The sequence below is a fragment of the Elephas maximus genome, chromosome 5, assembly GCF_024166365.1.
Source record: "Elephas maximus indicus isolate mEleMax1 chromosome 5, mEleMax1 primary haplotype, whole genome shotgun sequence".
NCBI lineage: Eukaryota > Metazoa > Chordata > Mammalia > Proboscidea > Elephantidae > Elephas > Elephas maximus.
In genome coordinates, this window is record NC_064823.1 from 166231560 (window position 1) to 166255560 (window position 24001).

At 47.6% G+C, this 24001-nt stretch overlaps 2 protein-coding genes across 59 annotated transcripts in view; both read right to left on the minus strand.

The window, feature by feature from the left end:
• The window catches only part of PIGG (phosphatidylinositol glycan anchor biosynthesis class G), a 65303-nt gene that overhangs the window by 17747 nt on the left and 23555 nt on the right, over window positions 1–24001 (minus strand). For 5 of the 9 annotated variants that reach the window (XM_049886818.1, XM_049886817.1, XM_049886821.1 and 2 more), the window contains 6 exons: window positions 19538–19750; window positions 16399–16616; window positions 15814–16095; window positions 14710–15167; window positions 9434–9625; window positions 206–515 (listed from right to left, as the gene is read on the minus strand). In XM_049886818.1, the coding sequence (XP_049742775.1) occupies window positions 206–515; window positions 9434–9625; window positions 14710–15167; window positions 15814–16095; window positions 16399–16616; window positions 19538–19750 (1673 nt within the window). The other 4 variants (XR_007517741.1, XM_049886822.1, XM_049886824.1 and 1 more) reach the window with 3 other exon arrangements.
• On the minus strand, window positions 10258–14699 carry LOC126077420 (keratin-associated protein 10-11-like). 50 transcript variants are annotated; one of them, XM_049886826.1, is made up of 5 exons: window positions 14056–14699; window positions 13810–13876; window positions 13538–13740; window positions 12565–13466; window positions 10258–12499 (listed from the first exon to the last, which is right to left on the minus strand). In XM_049886826.1, exons 1-5 carry the CDS (start codon window positions 14460–14462, stop codon window positions 11790–11792), a joined length of 2289 nt encoding a protein of 762 aa, XP_049742783.1. In that variant the 5' UTR covers window positions 14463–14699; the 3' UTR covers window positions 10258–11789. The 50 variants fall into 50 exon arrangements, with proteins under 50 accessions (XP_049742783.1, XP_049742812.1, XP_049742792.1 ...); XM_049886855.1 differs by having other exon boundaries at window positions 10258–12229; window positions 12435–13466; XM_049886835.1 differs by having other exon boundaries at window positions 12565–12878; window positions 13191–13466; window positions 13538–13876.

Genomic DNA, 24001 nt, shown 5'->3' on the forward strand with positions numbered 1-24001 from the left:
ATGAATGCACTAGAACCACGTATCCGTAACTGGTCTCAGTAAATGAACTTGAGTCCGTGCACTGCGCAGCACGTCAGCCTGACACCGCCTCTCCTTCCTTCCTGAGCTGCACACCAGGGCGTGTACTACAAGTCACATGTGCTGACCAGCTACCCTTCACTGAGCAGATTTTCCTGGAGAAAGTCTGATGGAGGATGGCACGCACCTGGAAGTAGAAGAAGGCCTGGCCAAACCAGTAGTGCATCACTGTGACCTCGGCCACACCGTGGTTCAGGGGCTTCCAGACAAACTTGGCCATCAGGGTCTGGACCAGGAGGCTGGACACCAGCACCGGGAGGTTGTGTGGCCTGAGTAGCAATGCTGCCAGCAGGACTAGCCCACTGTATATCTCCCACAAGCCCACAGTCCTGGCTTTGATGGCGATGGCAGCAACTTGAGACCTGAGCAAGTCTTTGGTACCCGTGAAGAGGATGCCAAAGACAAAGACATAAACAAAACGAGCCTCGACAATGCCCCTGGAAAAGCAAAATAAATTATCTTAATTAGCACCACCTGGGAAAATTCAAATACATATTTTCCTGTGAAAAATACATATCTACTTAAGATACACACAGACGTGCCAATGTACCTGGCTAAGCCAGCCACAGAGGTCCTGCCTACCCAAGTAACTGTGGAAATGAGGGGTGCCTGCCTCCACACATCAGGCCTGCTGGGACAGACTCCATCAGGTTGCACCCCCAGGATTGAACGCCATCAGGTCAGACACCCGGGCCAGATACCACTGGGTGAGACCCCTGGGCTGCCTGCTAAAGGCTGCAGACACGACCTCTCTGTGCATTCTCTGACAGTGGGACTGGGTTCAGAGGATCTTGCCCATTCAGCCTGATAACCACCTGATGCATACAACCTGTAGCAGCAGGGAAACTGTCCACCTGCTCTGCACAGGTAACTGGAAAAACCACTGCACTCGTGTAAGATCGAGCTCTGTCTTAAACTGTCCGTGAGTCCATGAAAAGCTGATCACACAACTGTGTTCATGACAAAGCAGATTTAAATACATATTTCATATGTACACGCATAAATAGCACTGTCTTAGTCACCTAGTGCTGCTATGACAGAAACACAAGTGGATGGCGTTAACAAACAGAAGCTTACTCTCTCATAATCTAGGAGTCTAGAAGCCCAAATTCTGGGTGCCAGCTCTAGGGAAAGGGTTTCTCTGTCAGTTCTGGGGGAAGGTCCTTGTCATCAATCTTCCCTTGGGTCTAGGCACTTCTCAGTACAGGGACCCCGGGTCCAAAGGACACACATTGCTCTTGGCACTCGTTTCTTGGTGGCAGGAAGTCCCTCTACTCTCTGCTCCATTCTCTCCTCTACATCTCAAAAGAGACTGACCCAAGTCACAACCCAAGCCTTTAGATTGAGTCCTACCTCATTAACACAAACGCCTGTACGCTCCCTCATCAACTGCACTGTTGTTGTTAGGTGCCATCCAGTCAGTTCCAACTCATAGCGACCATATTGTACCACAGAACGATACACTGCTCGGTCCTATGCCATCTTTACCATTGTTGTTATGCTTGAGCTCACTGTTGCAGCCACTGTGTTAATCTGCCTCGTTGAGGGTCTTCCTCTTTTCCACTGACCCTGTACTTTACCAAGCATTATGTCCTTCTCCAGGGGCTGATCCCTCCTGACAACGTGTCCAAAGTATGTAAGACACAGTCTCGCCATCCTTGCCTCTAAGGAGCATTCTGGTTGTACTTCTTCTGAGATAGATTTGTTTATTCTTTTGGCAGTCCATGGTATATTCCATATTCTTCCCCAATACCACAATTCAAAGGCGTCAACTCTTCTTCAGTCTTCCTCATTCATTGTCCAGCTATCACATCCGTATGAGGCAAGTGAAAACACGATGGCTTGGGTCAGGCACGCCTTAGTCTTCAATGTGACATCTTCACTTTTGAACACTTTAAAGAGGTCTTTTTTTTTTTTTTTAATAATTTTTATTGTGCTTTAACCGAAAATTTACAAATCAAGTCAGTCTCTCACATAAAAACTTATACACAACTTGCTACATATTCCCAATTACAGTCCCCTCCATTAGAGAGCCCGCTCCCTCCTTCCACTCTCTCTTTTCGTGACCATTTTGCCAGCTTCTAAGCCCCTCTACCCTCCCGTCTCCCCTCCAGGCAGGAGATGCCAACATTGTCTGAAGTGTCCACCCAAACCAAGTAGCTCACGCCTCACCGGCATCCCTCTCCAACCCACTGTCCGGTCCAATCCATGCCTGAAGAGTTGGCTTCGGGAACTGTTCCTGTCCTGGGCCAACAGAAGGTCTGGGGGCCATGATCACCAGCGTCCTTCCAGTCTCACTCAGACCATTAAGTCTGGTCTTTTTATGAAAATTTGGATTCTGTATCCCACTGTTCTCTTGCTCCCTCAGGGGTTCTCTGTTGTGCTCCCTGTCAGGACAGTCATCGCTTATGGTTGGGCACTATCTAGTTCTTCTGGTCTCAGGATGATGTAGTCTCTGGTTCATGTAGCCCTTTCTGTCTCTTGGGCTCGTTATTATCTTGTGTTAAACAGGTCATTTTGCAGCAGATTTGCCCAATGCAACACATCATTTGATTTTGTGACTGCTGCTTCCATGGGTGTTGACTGAAGTAAAATGAAATCCTTAACAACTTCAATCTTTTCCTCATTTATCATGATGTTGTTTATTGGTCCAGTTGTGAGGATCTTTGTTTTCCTTATGTTGAGGTGCAATCCATACTGAAGGCTGTGGTCTTTGATCTTCATCAGTAAGTGCTTCAAATCCTTTTCACTTTCAGCATGAGATTGCATCATCTGCATAACACAGGTTGTTAATGAGTCTCCCTCCAATCCTGATGCCCCGTTCTTCTTCATATAGTCCAGCTTCTCGGATTATTTGCTCAGCACACAGATTCAATAGGTATGGTGAAGGAATACAACCCTGATGCACACCTTTCCTGACTTTACACCAATCAGTATCCCCTTGTTCTGTCCAAACAACTGCCTCTTGATCTGTGTACAGGTTCCTCACGAGCACAATTAAGTGTTCTAGAATTCCCATTATTTGCAGCGTTATCAATAATTTGTTACAAGCCACAAAGTCGAATGCCTTTGCAAAGACAAAAAAACACAGGTAAACATCCTTCTGGCATTCTCTTTTTTACCCAGGATCCATCTGACATCAACAATGATACCCCTTGTTCCACGTCCTCTTCTGAAACCAGCCTGAATTTCTGGCAGATCCCTGCTGTTATACTGCTGCAGCCACTTTTGAAAGATCTTTAGCAAAATTTTGCTTATGCGTGGTATTAATGATATTGTTTGATAATTTCTGCATTCAGCTGGATCACCTTTTTGGGAAAAGGTATAAATATGGATCTCTTCCAGTCAGTTGGCCAGGAAGCTGTCTTCCAAATTTCTTGGCACAGATGAGTGAGCACTTTCAGCGCTGCATCCGTTTGTTGAAACATCTCAACTGACATTCTGCCAGTTCCTGGAGCCTTGTTTTTCGCCCATGCCTTCAGAGCAGCTTGGGCTTCCTCGTTATTAACATCACACAGATTGGGATTCACAACACAGAATAATCACATCAGATCACAAAATGGGGAACCACCTCACAGTACTGGAAATCACGTCCTAGCCAAGTTGGTACATATCTTTGGGGAACAAAATCCAATTCACAACAGGCACAGTGGCCCAAAACTGTGGGGTCTGGAGAAGACAGAGCTGAGCTGAGTGTGAGCGCTGCCACCCACCAGCTCCGCTGTCTGGGGCAAGTTAAGACCTGTGACACCCGACTGCCTTATTGGTAGGATCCAGAGAAAATGGTACCTACACCTCACAGGTAACCTGGGACTTAAATGAGAGAGTGCACATGAAGTGCTGGGCACACAATAATGCTCAACAAAAACTAGGAATTAAATATTTTAGCACTTCACCACCAGTCAGTCACCTGTTAAAGATACAATTTACGATACTATACCAAAGAATGCAAATATTACGGTCCATGTGTGAGTCACAACGAACTATGGATAACACTGCAAAGAATGGGAATTCCAGAACACTTAACTGTGCTCATGAGGAACCTGTACACCGATCAAGACGCAGTTGTTCGGACAGAACAAGGGGGTACTGCGTGGTTTAAAGTCAGGACAGGTGTGCGTCAGGGTTGTATTCTTTTACCATAATTACTCAATCTGCATACTGAGCAAATAATCCGAGAAGCTGGACTATATGAAGAAGAATGGGGCATTAGTATTGGAGGAAGACTCGTTAACAACCTGGAATATGCAGATGACACAACCTTGCTTGCTGAAAGTGAAGAGGACTTGAAGCACTTACTGATGAAGATGAAAGACCACAGCCTTCAGTATGGATTACACCTCAACATAATGAAAATAAAACTCCTCACAACTGGACCAATGAGCAACATCATGATAAATGGAGAAAAGACTGAAGTTGTCAAGGATTTCATTTTACTTATATCCACAGTCAACACCGATGGAACCAGCAGTCAAGAAATCAAAAGATGCATTGCATTGGGCCAATCTCCTGCAAATCACCTCTTTCAAGTGTTAAAAAGCAAAGATGTCACCTTGAAAACTAAGGTGTGCCCGACCTGAGCCGTGGTGTTTTCAATCACCTCATGTGAAAGCTGGACAGTGAATAAGGAAGACGGAACAAGAGTTGACACCTTTGAATTGGGGTGTTGGCGAAGAACACGGAATATACCATGAACTGCCAAAAGAATAAACAGATCGGTCTTGCAGTACAGCCAGAATGCTCTTTACAAGCAAAGATGGCGAGACTGTACCTCATATACTTTGGACATGTTATCAAGAGGGATCAGTCCCTGGAGGGACATCATGCTTGGTAAAGTAGAGGGTCAGTGAAAAACAGCAAGACCCTCAAGGAGATGGACTGACACGGTGGCTGCAGTGATGGGCTCAAGCATAACGACTGTGAGGATGGCACGGGACCCGGCAGTATTTCATTCTGTTGTACACAGGGTCACTATGAGCCAGAACCGACTTGACAGCACCTAACAACACACCAAAGAATTTCGTCTTGAGAAACACATATATTCTAAAGCATAATACTATAAGTAAATTTCAGTGAATCTAGTATCTGGTATACTTTAGAGAAGCTGATCATTTAAAGTAATGCTAAGTAAATAAATTTTAAATGAAATACCAAAATAATGTCTGTTTTGAAAAACTGAAATTTCCTATATCAGGTCTCCTTAGAAAAGATTGTTTTTTAAAATTCTTTTGTTTTAGTATGACCAATCGGTTTAATTTTAAAAAGTTTCTTTGCATACCATCTTACCACGTGCCTGGGAGTATGGAAGATACTGGAATTAAGACACAGGTCCTGCCTTGCGGGGCTGACACCCTGATTGAGGAGTCAGATACATGGAAATCACAAGACAAATGTAAGTACTAAACTGAGAGCTAATGGTGGGGCCACTTAGGGATCAAAGAAGGGAGAAATCAGCAAAGGCTGAAGCAAGCCAGACAAGTGTCAAAGAAGAAGTAGATTAGGCTCTCTACCAACAGAGAGAACATCATGAGATGGTTTCAACAGACCCCTCTCTTTGCCCAAACTGTACATCTAGCACTGACCCAACTCCAACCTGCACTGAAGCCAAGCTGGGGTGTCCAAGCAGAGAACAAAGTCTGGAGTTAGAAGGTAGGGTTCAGAATAGCAATGGGTGCCAGCATCTGGAGGGACTGAAAGGACAGAAGCAGCCGTTATGGTAATCTAGCATCAGGATAGCTCTAGCATCAGCATGAGTCTAGAACCAGGAGATGGATCTAGCATCTGAACAGATCCAGAACCAGGCTAGGTCTAGCATCAGGACAGATCTAAAACCAGGGTAGATCTGGAATCAGGGTAGACCTACCATCAGAACAGATCTATTAACAGGAAAGAGTTAGAGTCGGGATAGAGCCAAAATCAGGACAGATCTAGAATCATGACAGTTAGAAAATGGAAGCATTTTAAGGGAAGAATGTGAACCAAGCAAGCCAACTAAAAGAAACGTCACGTTGGCTTTTTTTTTTTAACACCATCACGGTACACGATCCTGTAAGCAGATAAAGTAACATGACCAAGGTCTTGAAATGAATGATGCTGAAATTAAGATCTGAAAGGAAATGAAGAATAATGCATACCGTATGTTGATGACCAACAGCTTGGATGATGGCCCCAAGTCCCAGATTCCAAAGTCAACAGAGTTTGAGGCACCTCCAGGACAACAAGAACATCCCAGCACCTATACCTCACCATCCTCTCCCTGCCATGCCTCCCAGCCTTAGGTGAAGGCCTGGCCATGCTGCCATCACCTCAACTAGGCCGCTGTGTCACCATGACTCCCTGCCGCACTCCCCACACGTCTGTCAGTTTGTGGTTCTCTGGGAGCTGGTGTGTTGCTGTGATGCTAGACGCTATGCCACCAGTATTCAAACACCAGCAGGGAACCCAGGGTGGACAGGTTTCAGCTGAGCTTCCAGACTAAGACAGACTAGGACAAAGGGCCCAGCAGTCTATTTCTGAAAAGAATTAGCCAGTGATAACCTTATGAATAGCAGCAGAACACTGTCTGATACAGTGCCAGAAGATGAACCCCTGAGGTTGGAAGGCTCTCAAAATATGACCAGGGAAGAGCTGCCTCCTCAAAGTAGAGTCGACCTTAATGATGTAGATGAAATCAAGCTTTTGGCACCTTTATCTGCTGATGTAGCACAACTCACAAAGAGAAAAAAACAGCTGCAAACATCCATTAATAATCACAATGTGGAATGTACAAAGTATGAATCTAAGAAAACTGGAAATTGTCAAAAATGAAATGGAATGCATAAACGTCGATATCCTAGGCATTCGTGAGCTAAAATGGACTGGTATTGGCCATTCTGGATTTGACAATCATATGGTCTACTATGCCGGGAATGACAAACTGAAGAGGAATGGCGTTGCATTCATCATCAAAAAGAACATTTCAAGATCTATCCTGAATTACGATGCTGTCAGTGATAGGATAATATCCATACACATACAAACCCACCCAGCTGGAGACTACACAATAGAATTCTGCAAGACCAGTGATTTCTTCATTGCAGATTCCTTTTTTCACCAACATAAACGGTGACTATATACGTGGGCCTCGCCAGATGGAATACACAGGAATCAAATTGACTACATCTGTGGAAAGAGACAATGGAAAAGTTCAATGTCATCAGTCAGAGCAATGCCAGGGGCTGACTGTGGTACAGACCATCAAACGCTCACATGCAAGTTCAAGCAGAAACTGAAGAAAATTAGAACAAGTACATCAGAGCCGAACTATGACCTTGCACACATTATGCCTGAATTTAGAGATCATCTCAAGAATAGATCTGATGCGTTGAACACTAATGACCGAAGACCAGACGAGTTGTGGAATGACATCAAGGACATCATATGTGAAAAAAGCAAGCGATCATTAAAAAGACAGACAAGAAACAAAAGACCAAAATGGATGTCAGAAGAGACTCTGAAACTTATTCTTGAACATACAATAGTTAAAGCAAAAGGAAGAGATGATGAAGTAAAAGAGCTGAACAGATTTCAAGGGGCCACTCAAGAAGACAAAGTATTACAATGACATGTGCAAAGACCTGGAAGTAGAAGACCAAAAGGGAAGAACATGCTCAGCATTTCTCACGCTGAAAGAACTGAAGAAAAAATTCAAGCCCCGAGTTGCAATACTGAAGGATTCTACAGGGAAAACATTATATGACACAGGAAGCATCAAAAGAAGATGAACAGAATACACAGGGTCACTGTATCAAAAAGAATTAGTCGACATTCAACCATTTCAGGAGGTAGCATATGATCAGGAACTGATGGTACTGAAGGAAGAAGTCCAAGCTGCAAAAAAGTCTCCAGGAATTGACAGACTACCAGTTGAGATGTTTCAATAAAGGGATGCAGCATTGGAAGTGTTCACTCATCTATGTCAACAAATTTGAAGACAGCTACCTGGCCAACCAACTGGAAGAGATCTGTATTTATGCCTATGCCCAAGAAAGGTGATCCAAATGAATGTGGAAATTACTGAACAACATCATTAATATCACATGCAAGTAAAATTTTGCTGAAGATCATTCAAAATTGGCTGTAGACATATATCAACAGGCAACTGCCAGAAATTCAGGCTGGCTTCAGAAGAGGACGTGGAACCAGGGATATCATTGCTGACGTCAGATGGATCCTGGCTAAAAGCAGAGAATGCCAGGAAGATGTTTACTTGTGTTTTATTGACTATGCAAAGGCATTCAACTGTGTGGATCATAACAAACTATGGATAACATTGTGAAGAATGAGTATTCCAGAACACTTAATTGTGCTCATGAGGAACTTGTACACAGAACAAAACACAGTTTTCAAAGAGATTAAGAGGATACTGCATGGTTTAAAATCAGGAAATGTGTGTGTCAGGGTTGCATCCTTTCACCATAATTATTCAATCTGTATGCTGAGCAAATAATCCGAGAAGCTGGACTACATGCTGTTGTTTACAGCTTATCCAGAAAATGTCACTCATCCTGGACAAAAGTAACAAACCCCCTGCAGTGAAAAGTGGGGCGAGTAACTCCTCAGGTCTTAGGGGGAAATCTCTCGAACTGTTTTTCTGAAGAATCAAGGAAAAAGGTCACATAAAGGAACTCGTTTCACCACACCAGGTCTTGAGATAGTTTCCGCAGGGGATGACCAAGTCAGAGGGCTGATATCATCGAGGTTCTTGGTACACTTTACTCTGCTCTCCAGAAGCCCTGTCCCCTTCTTAGCCTCACCACTCAGACGAGGAAGGGTGCCCACTTCACCACAACTTCGTCACTGCAATTGACAAAAACATAGTTTGCTGCTGTTTTTGTTTTGTTGGATTATTACAACAGCCTCCTGGTCGGTCTCCCACCTGCTTCTCAGACTGAGTTCCAAAGTTTGCCCTTCACAACCGTTCTGACCCCTCACAATCAACAACTGCTCTGGCCCTTAAAGAAGTTAACCACAGTTATTTGGAAAATTTAACTTTCTAGCATCCTTCATTTCCCAGCCACAATCAAGTTTCCACTCAATATTCTCATTACTATGCAAAACTGAATCCTAGCAGATAAATTCTACAGGGAGCTTCAACACCAGCCCACACCGTCCGTGGTCCTATGGAGGTTTGATTTGTTTTTAATTTTTAACATCAATCTCTGTGATCTCACTTACAAGTTATTTGTCTTTCTTAAAAAAGGTGCTAACAAAGTAGGTTAACTGCAACATTATTGGTTAGGCTGCGTAACTGCCCAGGAAACCACAACTCACGAACACTGAGCAGATCTGCTGTGGGTCAGTCAGTGACACTCACTTTGAGATGTCATTGTTGCCTCGTTGCCATGGTGACATCACATTCCCGATGGCTGCCCGGTAGCAGTAGACACCCAGCAGCCCGAGTGCCAGGGCCACCTTGGACATGGGTGAGCACCTCCTCTGGACCAGCAGGAAGACAGCAAGCAGTGAGAGGGCAGCTAGGACTGAGAGCGCAGCCTTGTGGTCGGAGCTGAAAGGGGTGGAAAGGCCCGTTGAGCACATGACACACCAGCACACTGTGACCGCTGGGACCCACACCAGGGCTTTCAAGGACAGATTAGAAATAGCTTTCTTGACAAACCAAAAAAACCAAACAAAAAAAAACCTGCTGGTTATTTAAACTCAAGAAAATAAGACTGTTTATCTGAGTCTCTTCTCGTTCACAAATGGGTGGCCCACCATCGAAGCCCTGAGAGGACACTGCTCTGTGCAGGAGCCACTCCCAGGACAGCCCGTGCTCCCTAAGCCACAGGGAGCAGGTTCCGGGCAGAGTCGCAAGTCGGCTGTACCAGGTATTTCATCAACTCACATCTGTCTTTCCTACACCCTCAAGAGCACACACTTGTACCACATGCCCATCGCCCAGCACCTTCTGTGCACTCCTTCAATGCCAATGAGCTCACTGCTCCTCCTAGATGTGGAGGGCACTGCAAAGAGCCAACAGCCCCCACAGGCAGACCCAGGACCCCTCCCCACACTCCTCGTGGTCCTGCCCCCGTACACTCTCACCAAAACAAAGCTAGGACCTCTCCCCATACCCCTGGTGGTCCTACTCCCTACCGACCCACAGGCAGAGCGAGGACCTCCTCCCCACACCCCATGCAGTCCCCCCCTACACTCTTTAGGATTTCTCTCCTGTGTCATCTGCTGCACTCAACTTACGCGGCCTCCACAGCCAGTGAGTGCTGTGCCCAGACCACGCGTGTCAGCAGGAAGATGTGTCAGCCTCAAGAATGCTGCCTCTGAAGGAGGAGTATACAGTCTGGGTGGCGGACTGGACCCCAGGGCCATTTTAGGGGTACAACACTGCCACCCCTCCTGCACTGATGGACACTGCCCAGTGGAAGGGCACAAATGGCATGGGAGGGGGCATGTCCTCCAAGAGAGCATGGGGCGAGCAAGAGGGGTCTACACTGGGTGGGTCAGAGCCATGAACACACGCATGCTTACTCAGCCTCTAGGTGGTGGAGGGGGAAGCAGCCAACTCTCTTCTCATGCTTCGATTCTCAAAACACAGGGAGAGTGGCTGCTGTGCAGGCCTGAGGCTCACAGCCCTGGTCACTGCGACTGGTTTGAACCTCTCCCACCTCGGTCAGAGGCTTAGTGCAGTGATCCAGTGCTGTGTGCCCACCCACACCAGCTGCTCCCCACCTTGGGCTGAGGTTCAGTGTGATGACCCAGCACCATGTGCCTGTCCGCACAGGCTCCTTCCCACCTTGAGCCAAGGGCTCACTGTGGTACCCAGCACCATACGCCCATCCACACCGGCTGCTCCCCACCTCGGGCTGAGGTTAAGTGTGGTGACCCAGCACTGTGTGCCCATTCACACTGAATATTCCTCTACTGCCAGGCATCCGTTCATGCTAGCCAGGATCCCCCACCTTGGGCCAAAGCTCACCATGGTGACCCAGCACCGGGCGCCTGTCCAGTGCACACTAGACAGACACCTGACCCCTCTCTGCCTCTGTGCCGCTACAGGAAGCCAGTCTGTGTCCCATGTTTAGGAATGCTGTGAGAATGAGGGGTGGATGCAGCCGGGTGCACCGTGTGCCTAACACATGTCCTGTGTTGGGGCCGTGGTTAATACAGCAACACTGTGAGAGGCAAGGCCGGATGCCAAGCTCCTTTCCTTATTGAATCATTTCCTAAGGATCAATGCCTATAAGAAGAACACAGCTGGAGGAAGGAGAAGTGCAGCTCAGACACCCACACGCACTCCAGCGCTGAGCTCTATCATCTACTCTGTTTTCTTCCCTTGCTTCATGACTTTATTAGCCCGGTTCCCTGATGACCAGTGAGCGTGAGCCCCCTACTCTTCCGATGCTGCACCCCGCTGTCTCCGCCTGCACTCAGAGCGACCTGCTGTGCTGTCTCCTCTCACTCTAGTCTCCAGAGCTTCACTACCAGACGACTAAAATTTATAACACAGCCCGCTCTGAGGGCTTCCACTCCACTTTCTCACGATTTATGTCAGTTCTCAGACACTATCGCCCTTCCTAACAGACTCACTCTCCCCCAGGTTTCCTGGTCCGTGAATAGAGCTCAGGAGGTAGAGACTCAGCCTGTCACTGCACAGGCTCTGACCACCGTGCTGTCCCTCCCAAGTGGGGAGACAGGAGAATGGGGGGAGCACGTCATCCGAGGGGTCTGCCCACCCAACCCCATGCTGTCCCTCCCAGGTGGGGACGGGAAAATGGAGGGAGAATGTCATTCAAAGGGGCTGCCCACTGCCACGCTATTCCAAAACTCACTCCTACTGATCTATCTACCAGTCTTTCTGCTCCAGGCCTGTCCCCGTGGGACCCATGACACTTCCTAGGTGGCAGCTGGGGCCCCACCAATTCTCTACTGTTCTCACTCTCTGAGGTAAAGCAACCCGACATCATGAAGGAACAGGGCACTTCTGCCAGTCTCCCCAAAAGAGCCAACAGCCATGTCCTGTGCACGCAGCTGGAGGCACCACAGTGTTGCAGTGACACAGACTGACAGTGGCACAGTGACACACCTGGTGACACATGCACAGAGACATGGTGACAGACAACAGTGACAGAGTGACAGTGGCACAGTGATACACCTGGTAACACACATGCACAGAGACATGGTGACAGACAACAGTGACTGACAGTGGCACAGTGACACACCTGGTGACACACATGCACAGAGACATGGTGACAGACAACAGTGACAGAGTGACAGTGGCACAGTGATACGCCTGGTGACACACATGCACAGAGACATGGTGACAACAGTGACAGAGTGACAGTGGCACAGTGATACACCTGGTGACACACATGCACAGAGACATGGTGACAGACAATAGTGACAAAGAGTAACAGTGACACACCTGGTGACACGCACAGAGACATGGTGGCAGACAAAAGTGACAGCAGCAGTGGCACAGTGATACACCTGGTGACACACATGCACAGAGACATGGTGACAGCAGTGACAGAGTGACAGTGGCACAGTGACACACCTGCTGACACACATGCACAGAGACATGGTGACAGACAACAGGGAGAGTGACACACCTGGTGACACACATGCAGAGACATGGTGACAGTGACAGTGGCACAGTGATACACCTGGTAACACACATGCACAGAGACATGGTGACAGACAACAGTGACTGACAGTGGCACAGTGACACACCTGGTGACACACATGCACAGAGACATGGTGACAGACAACAGTGACAGAGTGACAGTGGCACAGTGATACACCTGGTGACACACATGCACAGAGACATGGTGACAGACAATAGTGACAAAGAGTAACAGTGACACACCTGGTGACACACATGCACAGAGACATGGTGACAGACAACAGTGACAGAGTGACAGTGGCACAGTGATACACCTGGTGACACACATGCACAGAGACATGGTGACAGCAGTGACAGAGTGACAGTGGCACAGTGACACACCTGCTGACACACATGCACAGAGACATGGTGACAGACAACAGGGAGAGTGACACACCTGGTGACACACATGCAGAGACATGGTGACAGTGACAGTGGCACAGTGATACACCTGGTAACACACATGCACAGAGACATGGTGACAGACAACAGTGACTGACAGTGGCACAGTGACACACCTGGTGACACACATGCACAGAGACATGGTGACAGACAACAGTGACAGAGTGACAGTGGCACAGTGATACACCTGGTAACACACATGCACAGAGACATGGTGACAGACAACAGTGACTGACAGTGGCACAGTGACACACCTGGTGACACACATGCACAGAGACATGGTGACAGACAACAGTGACAGAGTGACAGTGGCACAGTGATACACCTGGTAACACACATGCACAGAGACATGGTGACAGACAACAGTGAGAGAGTGACAGTGGCACAGTGATACACCTGGTGACACACATGCAGAAACATGGTGACAGACAACAGTGACAGAGTGACAGTGGCACAGTGATACACCTGGTAACACACATGCACAGAGACATGGTGACAACAGTGACTGACAGTGGCACAGTGACACACCTGGTGACACACATGCACAGAGACATGGTGACAGACAACAGTGACAGAGTGACAGTGGCACAGTGATACACCTGGTGACACACATGCAGAGACACGGTGAGAGACAACAGTGACAGAGTGACAGTGGCACAGTGATACACCTGGTAACACACATGCACAGAGACATGGTGACAGACAACAGTGACTGACAGTGGCACAGTGACACACCTGGTGACAGACAACAGTGACAGAGTGACAGTGGCACAGTGATACACCTGGTGACACACATGCAGAGACACGGTGACAGACAACAGTGACAGAGTGACAGTGGCACAGTGATACACCTGGTAACACACATGCACAGAGACATGGTGACAACAGTGACTGACAGTGGCACAGTGACACACCTGGTGACACACATGCACAGAGACATGGTGACAGACAACAGTGACAGAGTGACAGTGGCACAGTGATACACCTGGTGACACACATGCAGAGACATGGTGACAGACAACAGTGACAGTGACTGACGGTGACACACCTGGTGACACACACAGATGTTTACACAGAGTACAGTGACAGTGACATGGTGACACAGGTACACAGTGACAGTGAGAGTAACATGGTGACAACAGTGACATGGTGACACATTGACATAGTGACACATAGAACACAGTGATGCAGTGACAGTGACACGGTGACAGAACAGTGACAGTGTGACATGGTGACAAAAACTGACATGGTGACACAGGCACACAGTAACACAGCAAACACTGACATGGTGACACATGGGGACACAGTGACAGAGTAACATGGTGACACAGAACAGTGACAGAGTGACATAGAGTGCCACACACGCACAGGGCCCAGGCCGCCCTAGGCCTGGCAACTCTGCACCACGCCCCCGTCAGGCTTAGTATGAACCCACTAGCAACATCAAGTCACAGACCATGGTGTGTTTCTCTAGTCATGAGTTCAAATACAATCCTACCTTAGTCTAAAAAAGGCCGAAACATAAGACAAAGAAAGCCTGCCCTGGATGCACCTGGGACAGCCCTCACCTGGTGAGCCAGTGCCCAAGGTCAGGGCGGTGGGCCCCCTGCACGCCTGTCTGGTTCAGGGCCCGAAGCAGCCGGCAGCAGCACAGCACAGCCCAGGGGCTGGCTAGCACCATCCGCTGCTCCATGCTGCCCAGCCGCTCGAAGGCAGAGGCTGCCGCACGTGTCCTGTCCTCCTCCAGCGCGGCACAGCCCTCCGCTCCATCCTGCATAGTCAGCATGGCCCCTTCGGGCCCTGGCTCCTCGCGCAGGCCACACTGAGGGTCCCCATCACTGCCTAGGAAGTGGTTTCTGCAGACCTCTTGGCACAATGCCAGGCACAGGGTGCTGACGAGGAAGTACCAGGTCTGGTGCTCCTCCTCAATGAAGCTGCTCGCGCCCAGGCTCAGGATGTGGCCCATGGTCCCCAGCAGGATGAGGAGGTCCAGCTCTGACCACCGCACGCTGGGAGGAGCAGGGTTCTGTGAAGAGGAAATGCGCTCTGTAAGTGATGTCTGGATGTGGCACACACTGTGCTGCTGGTGCTCACCAAACTCTACTCATCAGAGACCCTGTCCTTCCCACGCCCAGTGCCTCCCAATCCTGCTCTGGGGGAACGTCTCTTATCTGGACACAGTCCTGGGAACTCTCAACCAGAAACGCAAGTCATGGGCAGAGTGGCAAAGCAACTGACAGTGGTGAGGGAGACCACCCCGAGTGATCGGAGAGATCACCCTGGGTCCTCAGAGAGACCACCCCCAAGTTCTTAGAGAGCATGCTCCTCCATGATCTACAGCCCTATAGGTACCTGGTGCCCCCACCTCCCCACATAGAGGTGCCTGTTCCTCTGTGACCCACGGCCCTAGACCCACAGGAACCTGCTTTTCCCTCTAAAAACTCACACACATAATCTGACGACATGACCTGGATTCTGAAATCAGGATGCCCAGGGGGTTCGCACATGTGGTTGCTGCGTTTGGAGAACTCCTGGTCCCCCTGATGCATGTGCTCCGGTGTCTGGTATGCTGGGGTTTGCCTGTGCACCGGGGTCTGCCCGTGAGGGAGCAGTGACAGGACAATGACACAGTCTGCACAGAGCCGCAGCGCTGCCTCTTTAGGAGCCCTTACCTTGCCCACACGCTTTGCGCTGACCACCGTCTTTGTAAGCGCAGACACGATTGCACAGAGCAGCGCGGACATCAGCAGCATCGCACCACCTGCTGCCAGCCAGGGCATGCTGCAGAAGTAGCAGGTGCTCTCAGTCGAGGTGCACACTACCACATGGATGGCCGAGAGGACCAGGATCGTCAGGTAGAAGAGCAGGGAGAACAGCGGTGACGACAGCGGCACATCCAGCTCGGCTGCCGGGCTCAGCGCCTTCGGGATGCTGAGCAGGAGCAGGGCAAGGACCTGGACAGGGAGACCACATAAGCATCCATGGACTGGGTCCGGGAGACATCTACTGCAGACCAAGCCAGGTGCCTGATCTTAAGTCAGCTGTCCCAACAGTAAAGCCCAATAAGGTTCCTGAAGCCTGACTTCCAACTAGCTGCCAAGAAGGCATGGCATAACCCAAGTAAGCCCACCTGATGTCTCTGTGAAACAAAGCTCAGCAAGTGAGAAATTCCACTTCCCCGTGTTTAGTAAGGCCAACATTGCACATACTTTAAATAGCAGTGGTTTGGTTCCATTTCCAACCCCCATGAGCCGCACCTCCAGGACCAGTGTGGCCCCAACCGCCATAGAGTAGATGTCATACTGCACCACCTGTCTGCTCAGAGACAGGCTCAGGGTCTGCAGGGCGTCCAGGTACTGCCTGAGGACCTTAGAGCCAAGGTTCAAAAGGACTTCTGAGCTATTCTCCTCCAAGTAGCGTTTGATCCAATTCCCGTGCAACCTTTCTGACATTTTAAACTGTTCAAATCCAGGATCTAACAAGAAGAGAAAAAAAGCTTTATACATATATATATCATTTCAAAATATGCAGGTATTTGTGGCATACGGTAAGGCCTTTATTTTTAAGAACTGACAGCTGATGGGTGGAAACCCTGGTGGCGTAGCAGTTAAGTGCTACGGCTGCTAGCCAAAGGGTCGGCAGTTCGAATCCGCCAGGCACTCCTTGGAAACTCTACAGAGCAGTTCTACTCTGTCCTATAGGGTCGCTATGAGTCAGAATTGACTCGACAGCACTGGGGTTTTTTTTTGGTTTGACAGCTGATGAAGATGAGCTACTCCTTAGTGAGGAGATGAGCAGCTTCGCCGGCAAGACATAAAAGCTGAGAGTGCTCATCAGCCCGCTCATGCCCTCCTTGCCCAACTGACAGCACTGCCCAATGCCTGGCATCACATTATACAGATGAACAGAAACGTCTGCCCTTGTGGAGCTTACAACCTCATGAAGGAGAGGGCAACAAGCAAAATAAATAAGCAAAATCTGGAACATGTGCTGTGGAGAACAGCAAAGCAGGGAGGGGCCCCAAGTGCTGGGCTTTTCTGAAGTAGCATCTGAGCAAAGACCCGAGAGTTTCATTTCTAATTTTTCTTAAGTATTTGTAAAATTTTTCTGTTTCAACACAGTAACAGCAACAAAAACTCAGAATAACTTTACCTCTCCCCAAGTTCACTATGTTGCCTGACTCAGGAAATAAAAACTGACATCTTCTGCCTATGCAAGTAAGGAACGTGACCCAGCTAGAGCAAGAAGAACGCATCAAACCGGGCCCTGAGCTATAAAAACAACGTCAAAGATGTGGAACCAGGGATATCACTGCTGATGTCAGATGGATCTCGGCTGAAAGTAGAGAACACCTGAAGGATGTTTACCTGTGTTTTATTGACTATGCAAAGGCATCTGACTGTGTGGATCAAATTATGGATAACATTGTGGAGAACGGGAATTTCAGAACACTTAATTGTGCTCATGAGGAACCTGTACATAGATAGATCAAGAAGCAGTTGTTTGGAAAGAACAAGGGGATATTGATTGGTTTAAAGTCAGGAAAGGTGTGCATCAGGGTTGCATCCTTCCACCATACCTATTCGATCTGTATGCGGAGCAAATAATCTGAGAAACTGGACTATATGGAGAAGAACGTGGGATCAGCACTGGTGGAAGACTCTAACAATCCGGGATATGCAGATGACACAACCCTGCTTGCTGAAAGTGAAGAGGACTTGAAGCATTTACTGATGAAGGTCAGTGACTACAGCCTTTAGTATGGATTACACCTCAACAAAAAGAAAACAAAAATCCTCACAACCTGACCAACAAGCAACATCATGATAAACAGAGAGAAGACTGAAGTTGCCAAGGATTTCGTTTTACTTGGATCCACGATCAATCAGTGCCCATGGAAGCAGCAGTCAAGAAATCAAATGACATATTGCATTAGGCAAATTAGCTGCAAAAGACCTCTGTAAAGTGTTGAAAAGCAAAGATTTTACTTTCAGGAGTAAGGTGTGCCTGACTCAAGGCATATTTCCAATCACCTCATATGCATGCGAACGCTGGACAATGAAGAAGGAAGACCAAAGAAGAACTGATGCCTTTGAATTATGGTGTTGACAAAGAATATTGAATATAGCATGGACTGCCAGAAGAACGAACAAATCTGTCTCGGAAGAAGTACAGCCAGAATGCTCCTTAGAAGCAAAGATGGTAAGACTTCATCTCATGTACACTGGACGTGTTATCAGGAAGGACCAGTCCCTGGAGTAGGACATCATGCTTGGTTAAGTAGGGGGTCAGTGAAAAGGAAGAAAACCCTCAACGAGAGGGACTGACACAGCGGGTGCAACAACGGGTTCAAACACAGCAACGACTGTGAAGATGGCACAGGACTGAGCACTGTTCCGTTCTGCTGTAAACAGGGTCGCTAGGAGTCCTAACTGACTGGCTGCACCTAACAACAACGGCCTATACACTGATGACTCCGTAACATTCCTCGGACTTGGACAGACGTAGCTCCGGCAGCGTGCTTGTCTGTTTTCCTCGTTTGTCTCTTGGAACAGATGCCAAATAAAATCTTTTGTACCGCTTTAGTGTACCTTTGGGATGATTTTACCCTAGGACGTGCCTGAGTACACACATGCCTGACCACCTCACACCTCCTTCCTGGTCCAGCAGGTGGCGCTCACAGCTGGATATCTGAACGAGGTTCACAAAACTAATTAACGAAATCTCTGGACACGGCTCACTCACTTGAAAACACGCAGACCCTAGGCTAGACCTGGATATGGTGACCTAACCCAGACTAAGAGAATGAGTGCTTTCCAGCCAAGACCCCCAGGAGGCCACATCTTGGTCACTTAACACTGGTGTGAGATGCAGCTGGCTATGGCAGGTGAGGAGGGGTCTCAAGACAGACTTCAAAGAAGGTAAAGAGCCCCAGGGGAAGAAGTGGTTCTTCTACAACCCACGCAATTAAGAAAGACTCTGTGTGAGGAAAAGAAGTCCTTTCTGCTCCTCTGCTAAATGAAGGGAAACTCCCTGAATGAAGAAGAGAAAAGTAATTCCCCCCAGATCCTCCCTCAAAGGGGAGGGGAAAGAAAGGGGAAGGAAGAGGATGAAAATGGCAGGAAGAGGATGGGACGGAAGAAGAGGTGAGGAGCAGGGAGGAAGGAAGGAGGGTAGAAGAAGAAGGGAGGAGAGGGGAAGGAGAAACGTATGCAAGGACTCTAATCAGATAACTGCATGGCTGTTGCTAACCGCTGACAAGGTTCTCAGAAGACAGGAGCAGGACCTGCGTGAGCACAAGGCACTCCTGTTACTAAACTCTCATCATGGAAACTCCACACTGTTCAGTGGAAATACAAAGCTCTTACAAGAGCCAGAGGCTGCTCATCGACTTACCTTTTTCATACAGTGGCACATTCCCTTGCAACAATTTGCTAAGCTGCACTGTATTTAAATGTAAAAATCTTAATTGTTCTCGCACTGGTTTTCCTTCCACAACTGGGAATAAAAGACGCCCCACGTTGTTTCTTGGAATTGGCAAGCCCAGGCCTATTGCCAGTGTTGCAGCCAGATCAGTCTGTTGGACACGCTTTGGATGTCTCCTATCACCTACAAAAAAGAATACAGTGTTGCAGGTGACGGCTTCTAGAGAGTGTATGACTGGTCATTCTTGACTTTGAGCTTCTATAACAGATGTGAGTCAAATAGCGCGTTATCTCCAAACCATTCGGTGTAGATTCATCCAGAAAAGAGGAGTCACGATGTTTTTATCTCAATTCATGTACAGAACACCCATTCTACATCAAGCACAGCGCCGTCCCTGAAGGAGCTTGTTTCTATGCACTGAAAGAGAGACTAAAGCAAGATACTCAGTGGGGCCAGCAAGTGCAAGGGAGGGTCATTCCAGTGGAGGCAGGGAGGGAGCGTGGCCCCTTCTGGACACAATGCACTCCAGGTGCTGCTCTTTCCACACACACAAACAGCCAAATGCGCTCCACTCTCAGGGGCTCCTGGACAGAACAGGACGAGGCTGGGTATGTGGCCTCAACAAAAAACTCAGCATAGGGGTTTTCTCCTCGGTGCAGACAACAATCAGCCCAGGCCAAGGGCTCTGGCACAGGTACGACTCAGGTAATACACAATTCCGACTGAGGTACAATATAAGCATGACTCAGGTATGACAGGTACAACTCAAGCACAACATAGGTATGACACAGGTACGACTCAGGTATGACACAGGTACAACTCAGGTATGATTCAGGGACGACACAGATATGACTCAGGTATAACACAGGTACGACAGTTATGATACAGGTACGACTCAGGTACAACACAGGTATAACAGGTACGACTCAGGTACAACAAAGGTATGACACAGGTACAACTCAGGTATGACTCAGGCACAATACAGGAATGACACAGATATGACTCAGGTATTACAACTACAACTCAGGTACAACACAGGCATGACACAGGGATGACACAGGTACGACTCAGGCATGACACAGGTATGACTATGACTCAAGTATGATACAGGTACAACTCAGGTACGACACAGGTATGACACGGGGGTATGCGCAGCTACAACCATCTTCGCAGGGCAGGCTGGCTGGCCCACCCTCCAGCACTTGAACAGGAGCTTCTGCAGTTTTACTTTGTGGTAGCTTTTGGTTGTATAGAAGTTCCCTTTTTTTATTTGGTGGCATTTATTAACCTTTCCTAGTCAGCCCTCCAGCGGTGGCTCTCGGCCCTCTGTTATGCTTAAACAGCCTTTTTCACCCCAACATTGCTGTTTGTGTTTTTTTCTCATACTTCTAAAACTGTATTTTCTTACACTAAGCTTTTTGATCACAGAAAACAAAAACAAAAAACCCACCTTAAACTACTCTTGGTAGTCATATGGTCTACTGTGGGACAGAGCAATTGAGCAACTATACGATCCTCTAGTTCTGTCATTTCTGAGGGTGCTAACAACCAGGGTTCTAAGCTTGGGAAAAAGGAAGTACAATGCGAGCTCCACGAAATTAATTTTGTACTAGTGAGTATCAAGTGGAAGTGTAACTCCTTGCTTTCTCCAGAAACAATGGCTAGCCCAGGACCAGCGGGCGCTCCGCCCAGGACCAGCAGGTGCTCCGCCCAAGACCAGCGGGCGCTCCGCCCAGGACCAGCGGGCGCTCCAGCTCCAACACTGTCATCCTGAAATTCCACTTCCCACTGAAAGGAATGACATCTTGGCGATGGGGCTGCTTCTGGGCCGAGGGGAGTGTGCATATGACTGTCTATCAGAGGCTGTCCAGATCTTGTCCAGAGGACTCAGGAGCAACTCTGAAGAGGTCCCCACTGGCAAAGACGGGGCAACTTGAATGTCAAAAAGAGTTATACGTACAGTGAACTGAAACACACCGAATACATTTAAATGCATCAGTTCATAATGATACTTAAAAAGGAAATCAGCCTAAGTGGTCCCATCTGAAGGACGCTAGTGAACTAACCCACTGAGACTGGTAAGTGTGGGGAGACCAAACCATCATTCTTCCTGTCTCTTTTACACCCAAAAAGTACACAAGGGGATGTTCTCTTTGTAGCAGTATTCCGGCTAATTAATGAGAAAAGAACGTACAACTTCCTGCCACGACTTGTGCCCTCTGGTGCATTAACAGGCCATGCTGATCACCACCAGCTATTAGCATGAGTGAAGCAGACAGCCAAATGTCACGTGTTCCCTGACAGAAGGAGCCTTGCTAAAGCAAAAGACAAGAACAACAACAACAACAAAACTCCACAGAATCTGAACCTACTCAAGCCTCGGGACAAAGGATGCCTCAGCAGAGACTGTGGGAGACTCCACAGGCAGACCAGGTACTTCAAAAAATAAGCTGCAGTGAGCAAAGGACGAGGTGGAGCCTACAGATTAAGGAGACTTAGAGACGTACCAACATATCACAATACATGAGCCTCATCCTAAATGAAACAAACAAAACAACTAGAGACAGACAATGGGAAATTCTGACTGCTTGATGATACTAAGGAATTACTGCTATTTTTTTTAAATGATAATGGTGTCAACGTTGTTTAATAATAAAAAAGAGCACCTATCTTTAAAGATCTGCTTCCAAACAACAAAGGGAAGGAAAACGAGTAAGGGCACAGAGGAAACAAGAAAACAAAGCACTGGCTGTAACTGGCCAGTAACTGTCGAAGCTAGATGACAGCTTGGGGACCTGTCACACTGTTGTGACTACTTTTATATGTCTGAAATTTTCCATAATGAAGACTCATCTAAAAGACCAACTTTCTGACCATCTGGAATGTACACTGATGTAAACGACGAGTACAGGTCACTTACTACACAGACTGTCCTGCCCTTCACCTGAAATGCCACCTCTATCATACAGTACACTGAGCTACATTTCTGGCCCCTTGATCTTGTTCTGTTGATTTGTCTGACTAGTTCTCGCAGCACAAACTACTCTAATAGCTGGAACCTTGTAGCACAGCACACAGTAGACCACACTATCAGGTTTACACTTTATTCTGTAGGCAATGGGAAGCCACTGCAGGACTTTAAGCATTTCAGAAGATCATGCTTTCCAGCAACAAGTCCTCCACCCACTGGTCTCCACTTCCACTGCCACCATCTCCCCTGACCTGTACTTCCATTCAGGCCCAGCTACAATCCATTCTCTATACAGCCAGGACATCTTTTTAACATTCAATCAACAAACAGGGTGATGAAAGGTTCTAAAATTGATTGTGACAATGGTTGCACAACTCTGTGAACATACTAAGAAACACTGACTAGTACAGTGGCAATGGGTAAATTGTATGGCATGTGAATTTTATCTCAATAAAGCTTTACTCCCCCACGTGTCTGTCAGTTTGTCCTACTGTGGGGGCTTGCGTGCTGCTATGATGCTGGAAGCTACACCACGGGTATTCAGATACCAGCAGGGTCACCCATGGAGGACAGGTTTCAGCTGAGCTTCCAAAATAAAACTAGGAAGAAGAAGTCGGTGGTCTACTTCTGAAAAGAATTAGCCAGTGAAAACCTTATGAATAGCAGCGGAACACTGTCTGATACAGTGCTAGAAGATAAGCCCTCAGGTTGGAAGGCACTTAAAAGATGACTGGGGAAGAGCTGCCTCCTCAAAGTAGAGTGGCCCTTAATGACGTGGATGGAGTAAAGCTTTCGGGACCTTCATTTGCTGATGTGGCACAACTCAAAATGGGAAGAAACAGCTACAAAAACCATGAATAATCGGAATGTGGAATTTACAAAGTACAAATCTAGAAATATTGGAATCATCAAAAATGAAATGGAATGCGTAAACATCGATATCCTAGGCATTAGTGAGCTGAAATGGACTAGTATTGCCCATTATGAATGGGATAATCATATCATCTACTATGCCAGGAATGACAACTTGAAGAGAAATGGTGTTGCATCATCAAAAGAACATTTCAAGATCTATCCTGAAGTACAATGCTGTCAGTGATAGGATAATATCCAGATGCCTACAAGGAAGACCAGTTAATACGACTGTTATTTGAACTTACTCACCAACCACTATGGCCATAGACGGAGGAACTGAAGATTTTTACCAATTTCTGCAGTCTGAAATTGACTGAACAAGCAATCAGGATGCACGGATAATTGCTGGTGATTGAAACGCCAAAGTTGGAAACAAAGAAGGATCAGTAGTTGGAAAATATGGCCTTGGTGAGAGAAACAATGCCTGAGATCAAATGATAGAATTTTGTAAGACCAACAACTTCTTCATTGCAAATACCTTTTTGCACCAATATTAACAGAGACTATATACTTGGACCTTGCCAGATGGAATACACAGGAAACAAATT